Source organism: Phascolarctos cinereus, unplaced genomic scaffold, assembly GCF_003287225.1.
Source record: "Phascolarctos cinereus isolate Bilbo 61053 unplaced genomic scaffold, phaCin_HiC Scaffold_5;HRSCAF=322, whole genome shotgun sequence".
Classification (NCBI taxonomy): domain Eukaryota; kingdom Metazoa; phylum Chordata; class Mammalia; order Diprotodontia; family Phascolarctidae; genus Phascolarctos; species Phascolarctos cinereus.
In genome coordinates, this window is record NW_027555958.1 from 274,056,930 (window position 1) to 274,077,697 (window position 20,768).

The window sequence follows — 20,768 nt, forward strand, 5'->3', positions numbered from 1 at the left end:
TGAAACTGTTTAACTTATTAAAAATCACCCATAATTTAAATTTCATTATTTTAAAGACAAATTTAACTTATATACATGTTATACTATACTCTCCTTGGTGCTTTCAAAAATGTGACCTTACCCATCTGGCAAATCATTATCAAACAAACGACTGCAGTCCACAACTTGTCCTCCTGTGCCTATTCGGTCTCTGGATTGGAGGCTTACTATTAAAATAGCAGAAGACAATTATTAACAAGTTGACAAAACTACAGCATAAATGCATTTGAAAAGGAATAGCATACTATACAGCTTTTAATACTTTGACAGTTTTAAAGTTTCAGCTGTATACATTTTTTAAAACTTTGTATCTTCTAACAAAGTTCCATAAAATTAAAACCCCACTTCTGAAATCTTCCCTTTTTTAGACATGACTGTAGTGAAAACTTCAGACTTCTTTGCAGTTCATGATGATGTCACTATGTGGTAGCAAACTGCAAGTAAATTAAAAGTGAACTCAAACAGAATACTAATGGGATATTGTAATAAAACATAACCTGGTGAAAAGATCTAACATATAAAAGGTAACATACAAAAAAGTAAAATTAGTCTCCATATCTGGAACAATCTAAATTGAATTAACTGAACTGTTAATTTACTTTATTGTGTCACAATTTTTTTTCTTTTCGTGAGGCATCTGGGATTAAGTGACTTGCCCAGAGTGAAACAGCTAGTGGGTGTTATGTGTTTGAGGCCACATTTGAACTCAGGTCCTCCTGAGCGCCATTTAGCTGCGTGTGTGTGTGTGTGTGTGTGTGTGTGTGTGTGTGTGTGTGAGTGACAATTTTTAAATACTAGCTTCTATATTATAATGCTCTGTATCAACTTCAACTTAAGGTAAAAGGCATTAGTGTTTTGGTTACTTAACTAGACACTCAGATATCTCATTTCCCACTGGGCTGAACTCGACTCCTTTGCCTTCTTAACCATGCCCCAAGTAAACTCATGATTAGGGAATCTCACCATCTTGTGAGATCTAATCAGCCCTGTTCCTCATACTTCATAAGTACCTTCTAAGGCCCCTCTGGTGAAGCCATAAACTCTTCCATTTAAGGATGGGAAAAGGATTGAAATCTCATTTCTCATCGTGTTGAGCTCATTTTAGACTTCTGCGACTTGCTGCACCAAACTGTCCCTCCTCCTCTCTTTTCAGTTTTCTTTTCTGTGTAGTCTTCACCCGTTAGACTGTAACCTTCTTGAGGGCAAGGACTGTTGTATTTGTATCCCTAGCACTTAGCATAGTGCCTGGCAGGCACTTAATAAATATATAGGTTGACTTTTATTAACATTGTGCTTTTAAGTTTTTACACAGAAAGCCAAACTAAAATGATTACTTGGGGGAAAAAAAAGGAAGAAAGAAGGTAGTAAATTTCTAATTAGCACTAGGCTTAAATATTTAGGTCCAAAGCTAAAAAGGCTCAGATGATTCCAGAACATTACGCTATAAAACTCTTAAAGAATTTATGTCATTATATATTTATGTATAAACCAAACCAAGAAAAGTAGGTACAACGTAATTCAAGATTCATATGGATCTGCAGGAATAATAAGTAATCCTAATCACTACAACCTCAGATACCTTTTCTCATAATGATCCTATTGTATATTCTAAATTCATAAGGTTTTTTTAAACTACAAAATATTACATTCTTGAAATGGTATTTACTAAGTTAGATGTCTATTTGTTCTAACTGAAGTTTCTCATCAAAAGTAAACTCTCAAAAGACTTCTGATCAAAATGGACATATTAGGAGATACAGAAGAGTCCCGCTGTCATACATGTGATCTAACAAAAATCCCAAAAAGAGTACCAGAATAATGGTCAAAAATAAGAAAAAAACCAAAACCTACAATAAGGTGCCTCTATACACCCAAGGACTGTATAAAAAAGACAACAAGAAGTTTCTGAGTCCTAGGAAATGGATCTTGCCACAAAATTCAGAGCCAGCAAAAGTAAACAAGCCCAAAGTCTGCAGGTGCAGATCAAGGCCATGGGAAGTCTACAAAGTTCTATGTGCAAGGGCAAAAACATGGAAGTGCTCCTCTTAGAAAGTTGTAGAGGGATAAGACCCTACACTCACATAAAAAAGACCCCATGTACACTGAAAGTTTGCAACACTGACCACAGACAACTACAAAGGCCCCAGACCGCCTCAGAATTAGGATTAGGGTTAGTGGGCAACAATGTTTTAAACACAGATAACCCAGAGGAATTTGAAACTTCTGAGATTATACAGACACCAAGGGAAGTAGAAGACAACATCAAGAATGCAGAAAATTGAGGTAAGGCCCAAATAAGGTCAACTCTATTTGAGCAAGGAAGGTGATAGTGCCTCATGCTGGCAAAAAGTCCCAAATCAGGGACTGAGGATAAAGATATGAGTAAACAGAAAAAGATACCAAATTCTTTAGAAAAATAATATAGTGAGGAGAGGGAGGGACATGGAATACTGTTAGTGATATAAAATGCAAAAAAATATTAATTAAAAATTATTTTAAAAAAAGAATATAGCTACCTGGAACAACTCACCTAGAAAATAGTTTAAGGAGAAATAATTTAAGAATCATCAGACTCCCTGAAAACCATAACCAAGCAAAAAGACTAGATACCATATTTCAAGAAATCACAAATTAAAACTGCCCATATGTAGGAGAACTAAAGAGGAAAGTCAAATTAGAAAGACTCCACTGGTCACTTCTTGAAAGAAATATCACAATAAAAATTCCCAAGAATGTCTTGGCCAAATTCCAGAGCATCTAAGTCAAAGGGAAAAAAATACTTCAAGTAGCCAGAAACAAGTATAAGTACCTTCTGGTTTCATTTATAGATTTATAAATGTCAAGACTGATTTGATTCAGGTCCTCTAAATATATATATACTTGTTGGTCACTGGGTCAACACATTCAGAGTACCATTGGTTAAATTAAAGTTTATAGACGGCCTGAAAACTATGATTTTTAGCATCCTATGCCCCCTTTCCTGCAATTCTGTAGAAGCAGAAAGGGGTCACAAGACTGAAGGCAATTTTGTATTTTTCTTTATTCCATCACTGGTGATACACCTCTCCATTATTTAGCTAAGTTGGTCCCAAAAAACAGACTCCAACTTGCTTCCAGGGCCATACTCAAAACTTTCCAACACTGAAAAAGCTGCCAGGGCTTATGATGCACCAGAATAGTGTTTAAGAACCGAAGGGCACCTCCACATCACCATGAGGCATTCAAGAAGGACTTTGTGGAGGAGCTATTCAGAACTACTCTCCTTTTAATAATATAGAATTTTGTCAAAAACTGAATTCAAGCTCACTAGCCTAAAGTCAATATACTCAATTCTCTTCATCTTTGGAAAATCCAGATATTTGCCCTTCTCTAATCTTTCAGTAACTCTCTTATTACCATGATATTTTAAAGATCATCAACAATGGCAGATTAGTAGTCATATCTACCAATTCTTTCAGTAGGCAAGGATATAGTTTACTGGGGATAGTAATTAATTAATCAAAGGCAACTTCTAGGTGTTCTCTTACTATCCTCCCTGCTTATCTTGGATATCAACTTCCTATTAGTTATTTTTGTTTTTTCCTTTCTACTTCACTCTATTTGACAAACAAAACAGAAGTAAAATAAAACCTAAGCAGCTCTGCCTTCTTTCCATAATCCAAGATCATCCTCCATTCACCCTTAGTAGTGGTCTTCCAAACCTTTTCTTTGACCCTTTTTCTCACTATAATTTTAAAAATAAAAATTCTTTTTGATGTCATTAGCTTTCCTTTTTACTGTCATATGAGTATTAACAACCCTGACCTTATTCATAACTATACTTTTGTATTAATCCTCAGTTACCCACCTGTTTTCTATTTTCTGGATATATCTTTTAAAACTAAGTTAAACTGGTTAATGAGTTCACCAAAGAGATTTCTTAAGAGAATTCAACTTTTGTAACCTATCAGAATTCCCTTTTTATCTTTAGAATATCATTCTTGAGAGCTTCCTAACCCTCTTGTGTTAATTTCGCTAACTGAATTTTAATCCAGTCTTTTTCTGAACATTTTAAAATCTCTTCTCTTTCAATACAGACAACTCGTCAGACTATATTTACCTTTCCTCTCCTTCTTTATCACAAATTCTAAAATGGAGTTGCATTTCATGTCTCCATAACAGACTTGTTATCTGTGTGCCAGACTCCTTATATGCAGTACATCCCAATGAAAATATCACTTCTTTTTCTACTTTTACCAATCTCCATTTAAGTATTCTTGACCATGTTTTGCCCCTAGAGATATTTCTCTTACCCTAGCCCCACGCTGCTTTGGCCTTTGCCTATCCTGGCTCTCTTGAATGTTCTATGTCCTTCCAGGCATGAGCCTCATTCCACCAAATCTCAGCGATGTATGAAGAAAAAGTTTCTTCTTTGGGTTGGGACCTCTAGTTCATCTTACTAGACTGGTTATGGTATATAGATCATCCTTGGATAATACCTATACCAAAATGTGGCTATAATGTTTTTCTTAGACCATGCTATGAACATGCATAATAAATTAAGATTGTCTTAATAATAAGGTTCATTAATAAAACTCTTTAGTTCATGAAAATTCTTCCACCAACACAACTCTACAATAAATAGTGTCAATGTTTATTGCAATGATGTTCCAATAAACTTTCCTTTAAAGTAAGAATAAGGAAAAAAGCAACCAGGAGAACAATACACACAACTATTAACAATAACAACAACAACAACAACAATAACAACAAAAACATTAAAAAGGAACACAGATTAAACACAAGCCTGGTCCAGGAGTACAGATGATGAAACACACTACGCTTACCTCAGTAGGGAGGTAGAAAATATGAGTGTAGAATGTTTCACATACTATCATATTCCTATTTCAGCCTGTTTTGCTTAACTATGTATATCTGGCATAAATGAGGATTCTATATGGAGGAATGGATATAGGAAATGACCATGGTGTAAAAGCCAAGATGTATCAATTAAACGTGTAGTTCTTTTGTTTTTTTTTTTTAAGTAAGCTCAAAGACTCAAGGTTTTGAGACTTGCTGGAGTTAGTTCTTTAAAAAAAAAAAGGGTATATATCAAATCTCAAAGAGCCAATTCACAAAGATGTTCGTATATGCATAAAATAGAAAAAACATTCCTTTTCTCTATTCCTTCCAAGAAAATCTACTTTTTAAGTCCACTGTAATTCAATATCAAGTGGCTTACGCATAACAACTTCCACTCTATTTTACTAGGAAGAAGAATAAAAATGTAGATGAGTGGTTGCAGAAAAAAGCCACTTCTTTGATCCATACCACTATGACCTTAATCATTAAGTTCTGCCTTTTAATATTTCCAGCTGGCATGGATTGTCTGAAAACCAAACAAAAAGAAAATATTATATAATGTTGAGTAAAACAGTTAAGTGGTTTTCTGCTCCAGAGCTAAGACTAGTTTGAGACTTAATATCCTCAGAAAAATAATATCAATATGATGTATAACAGCATGCTTATTCGAAGTCTTTACCATCCCATGATTATTTCAGCATTTTCCTACTTCCATTTTGACAAATGTATGAAAGATAGTTAAGCTGTTTATGTAAATTTCTTATGGCATGTATTTATTAATATTTTTGCAGATTCAATAGTTCTTCACTTAAATAGGTATTTATTACTGTTATTTATATGTTGCAAACATTATTTATAACTAAATGACATTTATTAATATTTTGGTTTAGATTCCCCAAATCCTTAAAAGATAGAATGCCAATACCCTTAAGAAGACAAATTCAAAGCTGGAATAACTTCGTACTATCAGCCATTTGATTCAAACCACACAAATATAAAATTCCACACTTACCTACTATCTGTCCTCTAACTGTTTCATTGTCATTTGGCCCAAGTTTGCATAGATCCAACCGCTGATCTATTTTAAATAAATAAATAAAACAATTAAATAAGCAGTTTTAACTCTTAAAGATCAACACAATGACAAATAAAGTGAGCTGCTAAAATGCTTGGAAAGTAACCAACCGTGTAAGGAAGAAGTCTATCATGATGTTATGGAGCTTCAATAATAAATAAATCTACTAAGCTTTTCTCTCTCTCTCTCTCTCTCTCTCTCTCTCTCTCTCTCTCTCTCTCTCTCTCTCTCTCTCTCTCTCTCTCTCTCTCCATGATTAAGAAAGGCAAAATATTTTATAATATTATAAAATGACATGGTATATAGACCAGATTAACGGATTGGGATAATGCAGTGCAGCACCTTTACCACTGTCACTAATTCTTACAAAATAACAACAGAGAATAGATTAGAAAATAAAAAGCTGCATATCTTAATTTTGGCCACATCTATACATTCAAGATTATCAATGAAGAGCTATACATAAAGCTTAGCAAATAATATTTACATAAAACCATCTGCAACCATGTACACTTCAAAAGGCTAATCAATAGCAACACGTAAGAGCAAAAGCTTGTAACCACCTAGCATGAAACAGAAAGAACATTATATAAAATCCCTGTGCAGGACTACATAAAAAACATAAAACTCCATAAAAGATAAGGGATGGCAGGTATATTGGAACTAGATCCATCTTCTGAAATTACACTGGAACATAACAAAGTTCAACCCATCTATCAACAAGTATTAAGTGCCTATACTGTTCTAGGTTCTAGGGATACAAGAAAAAAATCCTTATTCAACAACAGTTCACATTTTAATGGGGGATAAAAATATATAAGTATATATAGAATATAGATATAAACATAATAAATACAGATAAAGAAATTTTTTTAAAAGTAGCTTGAAAGGGCCATTGGGGAAATTCATAAAAGCTTCTTATAGAAGGTACTGCTCAAGATGCATCTTAAAGGATGAGAGGGGTTCAGTGAGGCAAAATAAAAAGGAAATGCATTCCAGGAATGGGTAACAACCAATGCAAAAGCAATGAGATGAGATGCAGCAGAATATATAGGAAACAAAGAGAAGGCTAGTTTGGCTGGATCTCAGAATGTGAAATGTTATGGTGAGGCTAGAAAGAGAGGTTAGGGGCAGGTCTAGAAGGGCTTTAAAAGATCAAAATAGGAACTTAGATTTTATTCTACTGGAAAAATGAAAATACTCATGATTACTGAGTAGAGGAATGAGTCAGATCTGTACTTAAATCACTTTTAGACAATGGCTAAGAGTAGGGAAAGACTTGAGGCAGTAGACCAACTAGGAAGATGTTATAATATTATAGGGAAGATATGATTAGGGTCTGAACTAAAAAGGTAGTTATGTGAGTAGGGAGAAGGGGTCACCCTTCAGAAATGATATGAAGGTAAAAAATCAGCAAGACTTGGCAACCGACTATATATGTGAGGTGAGTGAGAGCAAGGAGTTAATAATACTGAGATTACAAACCTAGGAGACAGAAAGAAAGACTACTAGTGCCTTTAGCAGAAATAGTTAAGCTTAAATGAGGAGTGGGTTTAAGTGGGGAAGGGCAGATACAGAGGGAGAAAATAATCAGTTTTGTTTTGAACATGTTGGGCTTGAGGTATCTATAGGATATTCAGTTTGAAATATACAACAGACTGTTGGTGAGACAGAACAGAGCTGGATATATGGGTCTACATCTACAAAGAGCAGATAATTATACACCCCTGAGAGATGTTGAGGCAGCCAAGAGAGTAGTGAGAAGAGAAGAGAGGTTACGATAGAGCCTTAGGGAATATCCACAGCTAGTTAGGGAACTTGATATGGGTTCCAAGTCAACAAAGAGGACAGAAAGAATGGTCAGACAGGTAGGGGGGAAAGGAAGACAAAGCATTTCACAAAATCCCAGAGAGGAAAGAGAATCTAAAAAGAGAAGGTAGTCAACAGTGCCAAATATAACATACAGATCAAAAAGGATAAGGATTAGGAAAAGATGACAGCCAACACACCACTTCCCCTGAATCTCCCCCATTCTCCCTGAACTAACAAACCCACTCCCACTGGACTACACATCTGACTAGAAGGCTGGAAAAACATAGGGGCATAAGCAAATAGCTCAGCTATTCATACAAAGACAATCACCAATTCTGATTTCAGTAGATTTCTGTTTATATCAGGACAGTCGTTTGTGGAAGAAAGATACTAAATAATCAGGAGAATGAGCTGGGAATTTCCAGCTGAGGTTACAAGGCAACTTTAGGACTCAGACTGAATCTCCCTTTTGTAGATATGACATCTGATAATTGGGACTCATAGATCCAATTATATCTGACTCAAGATGAGAGATTAAATCTCAGTGATTGGGGTGATTGTGATTGGCTTCAGTTTTGTGGACTAAGAATGTACTGGCTGGCTATTGGGAGTGTTTTAGGATGTAGTCATCCTTTTTTACTGCGTTTACAAAAAGGGGGTGACTTTTTCCTTTTTGGACAGATTCAGACAGTGCCACGCACAAGTCAAATACCAGAAACACATGAGTAAACTTTGGTTAACTCAAAGGAAGTCTGCCCATTGTCACCCTACCTCAGGAACCAACTGACCACATCACCCCCATCTCCAGAAATGGTAGCCTCTAAAGATGACAACAACCAGGACACTGGTGGTACGTTGAAAGTTCCTAGACACTGAATGCCTGGATATAGTCCTAGAAACACAGCAGAGGTGCAATGCAAGCCTGTATACTTTCAACCAAGAGTAGAGAACTACATGGCCAAGTGGTGGGAATTGCTGAACTCTAGCCTTTTAGAAAAAAGAAGTTCCTACAGCATGAGCTACAAGACAGCCTCTCAAGCAAGGGGCTATTTCCTTTCCAGGAGAAGTACAAATCCTTAGAATGGTATCAAAGAGTTGAAGGCTTATATTACATCCTTAAGGTAAATCACAAGAATTTCAAGAAGTTGCCCCTCCAACAATAACAAATTTGTTTGCCTTTCCAGGGGAGTCAAAACCCCTGACAGAGCTATGATTCTGGGGCTGTTCACTTCAACAAGCATTTATTAAAAGCCTCATTTCTAAGATGTCAATCAATCGATCAATAAACATTTATTAAACACCTACTATGTACCAGGCACTAAAGTGCTGGGGATACAAAAAGAGGCAAAAGACAGTTCTTATCCTCAAGATGCTTACTATTACTTACACACACACACACACACACACACACACACACACACACACACAGAACTGATTCAAATTTATACTTAAAAGAATCATTACCCAATTGAAAAATGATTAAGGGATATAAATAGGCAGTTTTCAGAGTAGGAAATTCAAGCTATCAATAGCCATATGACAAAATGCTCTAAATCACTAATAATTAGAGAAAAGCAGATTAAAATACCTCTTAGGTACCACCTCACACCCATCAGATTAGCAAAGTTGACAAAAAAGGAAAATGACGAATGCTGGAGGGGCTGTGGGCAAACAGGTACATTAATGCAATACTGGTGAACTGTGAACTAGTCCAGTCATTCTGGAAAGAAATTTGGAATTATGCCCCAAGAGCTATTAAACTGTGCATATTCTTTGATTCTATGACACTATTACTAGGGTATACTTCAAAAAAATTAAGGAGGAAAAGGATCCATATATACAAAAATATTTACAGTAACTCCTTTTGTGGTAGCAAAGAATTGGAAACTGAGGGAATACTCATCAATTGGAGAATGGCTGAACAAGGTATAGTATATGAATGTGATGGAATACTATCATGCTGTAAGAAATGATGGAAAGGATCATTTCAGAGAAACCTGGGAATTGCTTTTGTCAATTAGTAATGTCCAACTCTTAGTGACCCCATTTGGGTTTTTGTTGGCAAAGATACTGGAGTGGTTTGCCATTTCCTTCTCCAGCTCATTTTACAGATGAAAAAACTGAGGCAAAAAGAGTTAAGCAACTTGCCCAGAGTCACACAGGTAGAGACTGAATTCAAATTTGAACTCAGGTCCTTCTGACTCCAGGGCCAGCACTCTATCTACCACTGCACCATTTAGCTGACTTGTATGGAATGATGTAGAGTGAAGTAAAAAGAGAAAGAGAATAATTTTTACAATAATGACAACACTGTAAAGACAAAACTGGAAGTCTTAGGCACTCTAATTAACAATGACTAACACTCCAGAGGGCTCATGATGAAACAGGATACCTCTTGATTGAAAGCTGTTAGACTCAGGATACAAACCGAATTTTTTTTTTTTAAACATGGCCAGTGTGGGAATTTGCTTTGCTTGGCTATACAAGTTTGTAACAGGGATTTTCTTGCTTTCTCATTTTGAGAGGGGAGTGGAGGGGGAAAGAATGCAAATGTAAAAATAAAATAAAATTCATTTTTTAAAAATCAAGCATTTGTTAAGTATTTATACTGTGCTTGTTTGATGTTGGGGATGCAAAGACAAAATTAAAAGAGTCTCTACCCTCAATGTATTCTACTGAGAGGAGAAATTTTTAAAAGGTATACAGAAAAATAAATATAAAACATGTACAGTGAAATTCCTAGAGAGAGGCACTAGAATCTGGAGAGAATTAGAAATGGGTTGCTATAGCAGGTGGCACATGAGCTGAGTGTTGAAGGAAAATAGGTGAGGATTAGAAGTTTATTTCAGGCATGGAGAAGGAGAGAAAGAATGTGGTATTGGCTGAACAGTGAGGTCATGAAGGACAGTGAAATACAGAAAGTCTAGGAGACTGTGAAGAGTGTAAAAGTCAAGAGTTAGCCACTGGAGTTCACTGAGCAGGGGAATATATGGTTATTTAGGAATATTAGTTTGCTAGTTGTGTGAAGGATGGACTAGAAGAGGAACAGATCTAAGGAAGGAAGACCAATGCAGGGAGAATATACAATAATATAGGTGAGAGGTATTAAGGACCTGACTTAGGATGGTGGCTATATGAGTGAAGATAAGGGGACAGACTCAAAGGATGTTGTAGCAATACAATCAGTGAGGTTTGGCAATTTATTGTACATGTGGGGTGAAGATGACTAAAGTTGTGAGCATGGGTGACTGGACTGAAGAAAAACAAAAAAGTTTGAAAAAAAATATGTTCTATTTTGGATATGAGGTGCCTACAGGACATCAAGAAAGACAGGACTGGGGTTCAGGAGGGATACACGAACTGCAAATATGGATCTGGGAGTCACATGCCTAGAGTAATAGTTGAACCTAAGATAGTTGATAAAATCACCTAGAGAGATAACAAGGCCCAGAACAGAGAATTCAGCTATATCCACATATAGTAGGTAGGACAAGGATGATTGAAGATGCAGCTAAGGAGAGTCTGAATGAGCAACCGGAGAAGTAGGAGGAGAACCAACAAAGAAAAGTGCCATAAAAACCCAAGGAGGAGAAGTTGTCTAAGAAGATGGGTAATAAATGGTGTAAAATGCTGCTGAAAAGTCAAAAAATGCAAAGACAAGAAATACAGGCTCCTACAGATGGGGAAGAAGTAAAACGCAACTGGAAAGAGACAGAAGAATTTTATCAAATGTTACAAGCTATTCTGAATCCTTTATGTTTTACCCCATATTTTCCAAGTGATAAAATAAAAGCTGCACTGTACTCAAAATGTCTTGATAACTTAAATGCTTGCACAGGGGCTGGGGACCCTTTTACTTACATCTGTGCAGAGGTAGATTTGGGGTTTAATCAAGCCATATGTTGAAGTTCCCAAGGGTAACTGAGAGTGACATGACAGCAAACTAAGCCAAAGTGTTTTTATTTGGGAAGCTTCCCCAAAAATTGAATGTAGTCCTCGTAAGGACTATACTTAAATGTATACATTTATACATTACATCTCAAGGGCTATACATAGTTAATGCTTTATACTACCTTGCATTTCTTTATTGGCTTATTCATTTGCATTATAAATAAGAATGCTGCTTCTCTCCCCAGTTTTCAGCACTGGCACTCATTACTATTTATAGTACAAGAGATACTGGGGAAAAAAACTCACTATCAAGCCATAAATACATGTATGTACTCACTGCTTTATAGAATAGATGTATACCACTGAGTTGGCTATAATGCAAGTTCTAATTTCCTCTTAACAGTAATTACTAGGTGGCCCAGTACTAAATTTAAAGTTAGAGTTTAGTTCAAATCCTGCCTCAGAAATTAACTAGCTGTAGGACACTGGACAAGTTATTTTGCTTCTCTTAAGCCTCAGTTTCCTACTTCAACATTAGGAAAATAATCAACATAATTACTATATTTTTTAAAAAAATCCCAACCACATGATTATCTCAATAAATAAAAAACCTCTGACTCACTTATGCTAAAAAACCTACACAGTCTAGGCATAGAAAAACTATTACAATATTATAAAAAAGTAATTTACCTAAAACTTAAAAGCAAGCAGTATATGAAAGGGGATATACCAAACCCTTTCCAAATAAATACAGGAATGATGCAAGGATGCCTGCTCTTCCCATTATTATTTGATATAGTTATAGAAATGCTATCAATAGTAAGACTGGAGAAAGAAAATAAAAATATAAAGACAGGCAAAAAGGAAGTAAAATTCTCCTTATATGCAGATGATATGATGGTTTACTTAGAAGATCCAGCAAATCAGCAGAAATGATAATTGACACAATAAATAGCTTCACCAAAGTTGCATGCTAAGAAATAAATCCTCAAATCCAATAGTATACAAAATCCAAGAGCCAATAACAGAAAGGAATATCTCATTCTAAATAATTACAAAATCACAAAATATTTGATAATCAAACTACTAAAGCCCACAAAATATTTGTATAGATTCAATTACAAAGTGCTGCTGAAAGAAACAGAGAACAATTAAATTGCTAAGGAAATATTTAGTATTCTTGGTTGAACGTATGTATCAATATAATCAAAACGACAAAACTAATTTATACTATTCTTGCTATACCAGTCAAATTATCAAAAGTATATTTTGCAAAGCTCAGTAAATTAATAACAAGATTCATTTGGAAAAATGAAAGATACATACTATTAAGAGAGATAATAATAAAAAGAGGTAAGATTAACAGAATGAAGCAAGCCAAGTAAAAAAAAATACATACTCAATGACTACAACAATGAGCCACCAAAAAAAAAAAAATCAAAGTGAATGTTGCAAAATCACAAAGAACAAGCATAAGTCAAAAGAACAGATGTGAGGAGACACTCCCACCTTTGCAGAGGTGGGAGGCCCACAAGTATTGCACACTATGTAAAGTACTGTCAAACTTTTTCAACATACTGATCAGCTATACTGATTTTTTTTTCCTCTTTTATGTCTTCAAAAATAATATTTGTTATACGGGATGGAAGGGGAAGAGACAGATTCTGGGGGAAATTATGCTGATGCAAAAAAGGTATCAATAAAAATTTATTTAAAATTAAAAACACCAAAATTAATTACATAACCAGAAATAAGTGTTTAAGAACAAAAACTCATACAGAGTAACGAAAAGAATAAGAGAGTAAAGACCCTAGGGCATGCTATCCATTATAATATACAAGCAATAACAGATATCTCTACTTAATAGTTCATTTTTCCTTTATGAACTCCTAGGCTCCTCCCTTCACTGTAGGCCACCCTTTCAAATCCTACCCAGACAAAGCTAATTTCCCTCAAACACTAAAACCTCTGCATTTCTGTCTCACAAAACCTTAATTCCTATTCATTTTAACTGTATATTAATACTATATTAGACTTCCATACTTTGCCAAATGGTATCATTATTTACTACAGTTTATTCAACCTTTAAAATTTCCCTACACTTCAAGTTTGTTTCCATAAAACAAAATACTCTTTTTATCAGTTCATTAAATTAAAAATTCTCATGAAATATAGGCATAACAACACCTAGTTAGAAGAGACTTCAGAGATGACTGAAGTCCAACCACCATTTTACTGATGAAGAAACTAAAGCCATAAAGCAGTTGTGACACATAAATACTAGTACTAAACTGAAAATAAACAAGGACCCCATTATGATAAGCATTGTTTAATATTCATGTAAAAGAAGCACTTTCTTGGTCCCTGTTCATTTAAAAGTCATTCTGAGTTATAAATTGATCTTATGCTATTTACACTATGTAATGATGTTCAGTATAACACTGAGATTTACTTGAGCACTTTACATTTCTTTTTCTCTATCAGGTAAAAATATCATCTTATATAAAAACTTCACATTTATCAAATAATAATTATGCTTCACATCAATCTTTTCCACATTATAATCACCTAAATAAAATTCATCTAAATTTCTAAACTAATCACTAAAGCAAGAGAGGAATAAAGCAGAAGAAATGGAGAAGGATGATATGCATGATATGTGAATTGTTATCAAGTCAAAGCATTCAATTAATTAGAAAATAGCCTTTATATTTGTTTTATCTCTAGAATGTAAATTTTAATAATAAATTAATTTTAACCAAAATTAATTTAAATTAATAATTTAACCACTGAAAAAAAATAATTTGGTGGACTTTAAAGTTCATACAAGTTATGTGTGGCAGCACATTCTACTGAGGAGGCCATGATCTCTTGACTTTGGGAGTTCTGAGCTACAGAAGACTATGCTGATGTGGTGTCCCCACCAAATTTGACATTAACATAGTAAGACCCTAGGAGTGGGAGATTACCAGATTGCCTAAAGATGGGTAAAACCAGCCCAGGTTGGAAACAGAGCATGTCAAAGCTCCTATACTAATCAACAGTGGATCAGGCTTCTAAATAAGTCTAACACACTCCAGCCTGGTTAAAATATAAAATAAAGTTCATTTGTAGGAATGCTTACAGCTACAGCTATTATTAAGGGATATTATTATATCTTTAATATTTTTTCCCAAATAAACAAAAGCAGAAATGTCCTCTTCTTTACTTACAACCAGTGTCTTTAAGGCGGTTGATAGCATTGGAAAGAAGTCGAACACAACCAAGAAATCCGGCACCTTGTTTTTTATGGATCTTCTTGTGATTCCACACACTGATTGTTACAGAATCAGACTTTCCAATATACCTGCAAAATAAAATAACTATGTAAACAATACCTTGGTGAGAATGAAAGGCTGATAAAATTTTTCAGATTCTCTTTTTATATCTGAAAGTCACAAACATCATTTTCCAGTGAGAAGTAATAAAAAAAATTCTGGTAACTTCAGCATAAATAAAACATTATCATATAAGCAGACCTGAACATGGCCTATTTTCTATTCTTTACTTTGATTTAGTCAAGTCATATGGCTAATATATTAAAATTTTGCTTTAGTTATTTCATGAATTTTTTTAAAATTCCAATACGGCCTGAGTTAATCTACTTCTGACACCATTTAAGCCATATAATTTCCGATAGTGAAATGGGGATATATAATTATCACTATTCCTTAAAGATGTAGAAAATGTGATTGCATGTTGAATACATTCCAATTTGTTATAAAATTAAGCATTTTAACACAGTCACATTCTATTACATTACATATTATTTCAACTTCAAGGGATGTTGTCAAGGTTGACAGACCAAAAATCTGACCTACCTGAAATGTTTAAAATTGCCGTAGAACTGGAATGTGCATGCTCATGTAACGCTTTATCCCTGCTTCTTTCCTGAATGCAGGCCTTGAGAGAACAGGACTCTTGCAGATTTCACTTCACTGCCTGCAGACAAGCAGAGCAGGGAAAAGCGTTACTGCACGTGTCTGTGCATATACCTACATATGTTTAAAAAAAAAAAGCTATGCCATAGCTGATTATTAACATGGCTAAAATAGGTACAAACTTTAAGTTAACAATAATGACAAAAGAATCCTTTAACTATTATTAATGTCTTAAGAAGTCAAATTTTTGGTCCAACAACCTTGACCTTAAAGCTTTTACTTCATACAACAAAGCATGATAAAGTCATATAAGAGCTCATTCAGGAAACTGAAAAGGCCTAACCAATTTCATTCAACACAGAAAGTATGCTTAATTTGTCTATTCTTCTAGTTTCCTGATCTTAATACATGTAAATAACATTATAATTATGTAATGATCATAAAGTAGCTTCACATTTGTTATTAGATCTTTTAAAACAAAATGTCATTTAAAAGTAAAAAAAAAATTTTAACTTAAAAACATATTTTTTTAAAAATCTTTTAAAATTACTTCTAAAATGAATTTCTGGAAGCTTTTAGCTTCTATCATCACCTGGGTAAGTCCTACGTAGTCAATTTTATTAACTTCTTTATCATCACAGAAATATAACAAACAAGTTAGCAACATGGCCAATGGCTACTTAAAGGTACATATTAAACATGGTTTTTTTGGAAACTTAGACATTAGGTTCTCTTCAATATCTCTGTGTGGATATGGGAGGAGAAGGGAGTGACTAGAAGAAGAGATTTAAGTAAAAGTTTTAATTTGTATTTCACTGATCAATAATGATTTAGAGCATTTTTTTACATAACTATAAATAATTTTGACTTCTTCATTGGAAAACTGCTTCTTCATATCCTTTGACCATTTATCAATTGGGGAATGACTCATATTCTTACAAGTTTTACAAAGTTCTTTATATATTTGAGATAGAGAGACCTTTATCTGAAAAACTGCTTATAAAAAATTTTCCCCAATTTTCTGCTTCTGATCTTGGCTACATTTGTTTTATTTGTGCAAAAACTTTTTAATTTAATGTAATCAAAATTACCCATTTTGCATTTCACAATGCTCTCTATCTCTTATTTGTTCATAAACTGTTCACCTATCCATAAGTCTGATAGGTAATATATTCCATGTTCTCCAAATTTTCTTCTAATATCTCTCTTTATATCTAGGTCATGTATGCATTTTGACCTTGTCTTGGTAAATGGTCTAACACATTGGTCTATGCCCAATTTCTGCCAGACTGCTTTCCAGTTTTTCCAACAATTTTTAGCAAATAATAAATCCTTATCTCCAAAACTTAAGTCTTTACACTTGACAAATACAAGGTTACTCTACCTGCAGCTGTAAATTACATGTCTATCTGTTCCACTGATCTACATTTCTATTTGTTAGACAGTACCAGAGAGTTTTTGATAACTCCAGCTTTACAATATAATTTAAGATCTGGTACTGCTAAACCTCCTTCCTTTACATTTTTTTTCACTAATTCCTTTGATATTTTTTCACTTTTTGTTCTTCCAAAGGAATTTTGTTACTATTTTTTCTAATTCAATAAAATAATTTTTGGTAATATAATAGGGATAGCATTGAATACATAAATTAGTTTAGGTAAAACTGCCATTTTTATTATATTGGCCCTGCCTACCATGAACAATTATTTCTCCAATTATTTAAATCTTATTTTATTTGTATAAAAAGCTTTTTTATGATTTTGTTCATATAGTTCCTGAGTTCATTTTGGCAGGTGCACTCCCAGCTATTTTATATTGTCTAGAATTATTTTACATGGGGTATCTCTTACTGACTCTTCTTGCAGGGTTCTCTTTGTGATATATTGGAATACTGCTGATTTATGTGGATTTAGTTTATATCCTGCTACTTTGCTAAAATTTATTGTTTCAACTAATTTTTTAGTTGAGTCTTTGGGATTTTCCAAATGTATCATCATATCATCTGCAAAAAGAGATAGTTTTAATCATCTCATTCCGGATTCTGATTCCTTCTATTTCTTTTTCTTCTCTTACTGCTATTGCTAGGATTTCTAATACAATATTGAATACTATTGGTGACAGTGGACATCCTTGTTTCACACCTGATCTTATTGGGAAGGCTGCTAACTCCTGCTCTGAGATAACCACACAAAAAAAGAAAAGGCTTCAAGGACTCTGAAGAGACTGAAATCTGAATTGCCTTGGCAATGTGCATTCTCTATTTGTGTAATTAGCACCAGTGTACTTTTGTGTGTGTCCACTCATCTCTTTCATGCTGTGTATATCTGTGAGAAAGAACATCCCATGATCACAGGGAGAATGTTTTATTATTGTTTCTGAGATGCTATCTTAATAAATATCTTTGCTTTCAGCTAAAAACTTTTCATTTAATCTTAAAATGCTTCTTTAAAAATAAGGTTATTAGTTAACCACAGATAAAGGTGATATTATGTGTTACAGAAAACTGAAATTAAGACTCTCTTAATATTAGATAAAAAGTATTTGAAATGAATTATTGAATTGACTATCCTCCGGAGTTCCATTCTTTTTAGGTCTCAGTGGCCTGGCAAGAGACACACTGAAACATTTTCAATATCACAGACTTCTCTGAAACAGGCTTGACAGAAGGTAACGTACTGGATGAAATAGGCCAAAAGTAAAGTGTCAGACTCCAAAACCGAAAGTTAAATCACAATGAAAAAACTAGAGTTCATATGTCAGGGGTGCCAGGGAATTTTTTAACTGATGAAAGGGGAACAGGGGCTTGGTAAGTAGTGACATTAAAAAAATAAGAAAAAGTATATAAATAAAAAGAGTAGAAGGAAGTTCAGAAGAGGGCATAGACAAGTAAGAAAGTTTTATAACTGTAATATTAAATTTAACGGGCAACTAGGTGGCACAATGGATAGAACACCAGATAGGAAAACTTGAGTTCAAATTCGGCCTCAAACACTAGCTACGTGACCCTGGGCAAGTCACTCAATCCTGTTTGCATCAGTTCCTCATCTATAAAATGAACAGGAAAAAGAAATGGCAAGCCATTCCAGTACCTTTGCCAAGAAAAACCCTAATGGGATCACAAAGTGTCAGACACAACTGAAATGACTGAACAACATTAAATGTAATATAAACTGTTTTTGAAAAAACAAAATTTATATAAGTTCAGTTTCAAGTACAAACCTTTGTTCTGTATATATGGAAATGTTGGTCTTTCTTAAGTTCATAACAAAAAAGGGAAATCATTAAATATTTAATGAAGATTTCAACAGCTTCCAAAAAAATCTAAACAATTCAAGCAGAAAAAAAACCCTAAAATATTACACTATACTAAACTCTCACCAAATATGAGACGTATTAAAGGTCATCCAATCAATTACAGAAAAGTCTAAATTATGATTATTCTGTTTTTGAAGAAAAACTATAGAATTCTCTTCCAATAAATATAGCAACAAATTAGGCTTTCTTGTTGTTCAGTCATTTAGTCATGCCCAAGTCTTCTTGCCACATCACACCAACACTGTCCACGGTGGTTATTTTGCAAATACATGGGAATGGTTTGCCATTAACTTCTCCAAAGGAATAAGGTAAACAGAAGTTAAGTGACTCACCTTGGATCCCACAGCTAACAAGTGCCCGAGGCAAATCTGAATTCAGATCTTCCTGATTCTAGGTCCAGTCCTCAGTCCACTAAGTCACCTAACAAATTAGGCTAACATAGCACAAATGTAATCATCACCTAAAAATCTAGCTTCAAGCACCATCTACAAAATCAATCAGGTAATGTCCCATAAATTTGATATAAATATGTTTCTGTAATTTCTACAATTTTTATTTAGCTTTTGGGGGTTCTTTTAAGGTCAGAAGCTTGTTGTCTAAGCTATGTGACCTTGAGTAAAAGTCATTTAACTACCCCGAGGCTTACTTTTGTCATCTGTAAAATGAGGATGTTAGATTAGATGGTCTCTGAGGTCCCTTCCAGTTGATCTATAATGAGCTACAATTACTTTTAAATAATATATAATTTGTACCCAAGTTAAACAGCAAAAACTTCCCTCATCCCAAAAATGTTTAACCAAGCTTATATTCTCTCCAGAAGTTAAATAGGTAGTAAAATTAAATTTTTTGTTATCACCAAGGATGTATAATTATTCTATTCATCAAACTGCCTTTTGCAAGGTTTGGTTAATACATCTCACACAACTAGAATGCTACTGTCCAGTAGTTTTAGTCATGTCTGACTCTTCACAACCCCATTTCAGGTTTTCTTGGCAAAGATACTGGAGTGGTTTGCCATTTCCTTCTCCAGATCATTTTACAGATGAGGAAACTGAGGCAAAGAGTTAAGTGACTTGTCTAGGGTCACACAGCTAGTGTCTAAGGTCAGATTTGAACTCAGGAAGACAAATCTTCCTGACTCCAAGCCTGGCACTAACTGTTTCACAGAACTAAATACACCACAAATTTTTTCACTGCTCTTCAGAGACTCTTTTACCATGATATGTTAAACATCTATTGTTGTTCAGTCGTTTTCAGTCCTGTATGACTTTTCATGACTCCTTTTGCGGTTTTCTTGGCAAGGATACTGGAGTGTTTGCCATTTCCTTCTCCACTCATTTTACAGATGAAGAACCTCATGAGGCAAACAAGGTTGAGTGACTTGCCCAGAGTCACACAGCTAGTGAAGTGTCGGAGGCCACATTTGAACTCATGAAGATGAGTCCTCACTGCACCACCTAGCTGCCCTAAACATTTATTAAGTGCTTGCTATCTAAGGGAGGAAGAGAAGACAATACAAAAAAGTAAGTTGAAAGGGGCCCCAGGGTATGATGAAGACAGAGCAAAAATCAAGCAGAGTAGTTGGTCCCAAAAGTAAATTTTAAGAAATTACCTACATCTAATTCAAGAGCCTAATTTTTCCTAAATGCTGAAATCTAGTGCACATCTATTATTCAGCAAATATGGAAAACCTCCTACAGAATATTTTATCTCAACAATACATACATATGGAAGAAAGAAGAAACTTCTAATCTTGTAGGTCATTATAAACTTCTTAAAAAAATTTAATAAAAATGAAGATAAAATTACACATAATATACATAAATACTTTATACCCAGAAATCCCCTTTTTAAAAAAAAATCCAAAAGATTTA

General features: G+C 34.3%; 1 protein-coding gene across 1 annotated transcript in view; it reads right to left on the reverse strand.

The window, feature by feature from the left end:
• SMURF2 (SMAD specific E3 ubiquitin protein ligase 2) overlaps window positions 1-20,768 on the reverse strand; it is a 168,316-nt gene that overhangs the window by 61,292 nt on the left and 86,256 nt on the right. The window contains exons 4-6 of the mRNA XM_021000766.2: window positions 14,872-15,005; window positions 5,894-5,959; window positions 122-206 (exon numbers count right to left, since the gene is read on the reverse strand). Of these exons, the coding sequence (XP_020856425.1) occupies window positions 122-206; window positions 5,894-5,959; window positions 14,872-15,005 (285 nt within the window). The remainder of the gene's footprint in view (window positions 1-121; window positions 207-5,893; window positions 5,960-14,871; window positions 15,006-20,768) is intronic.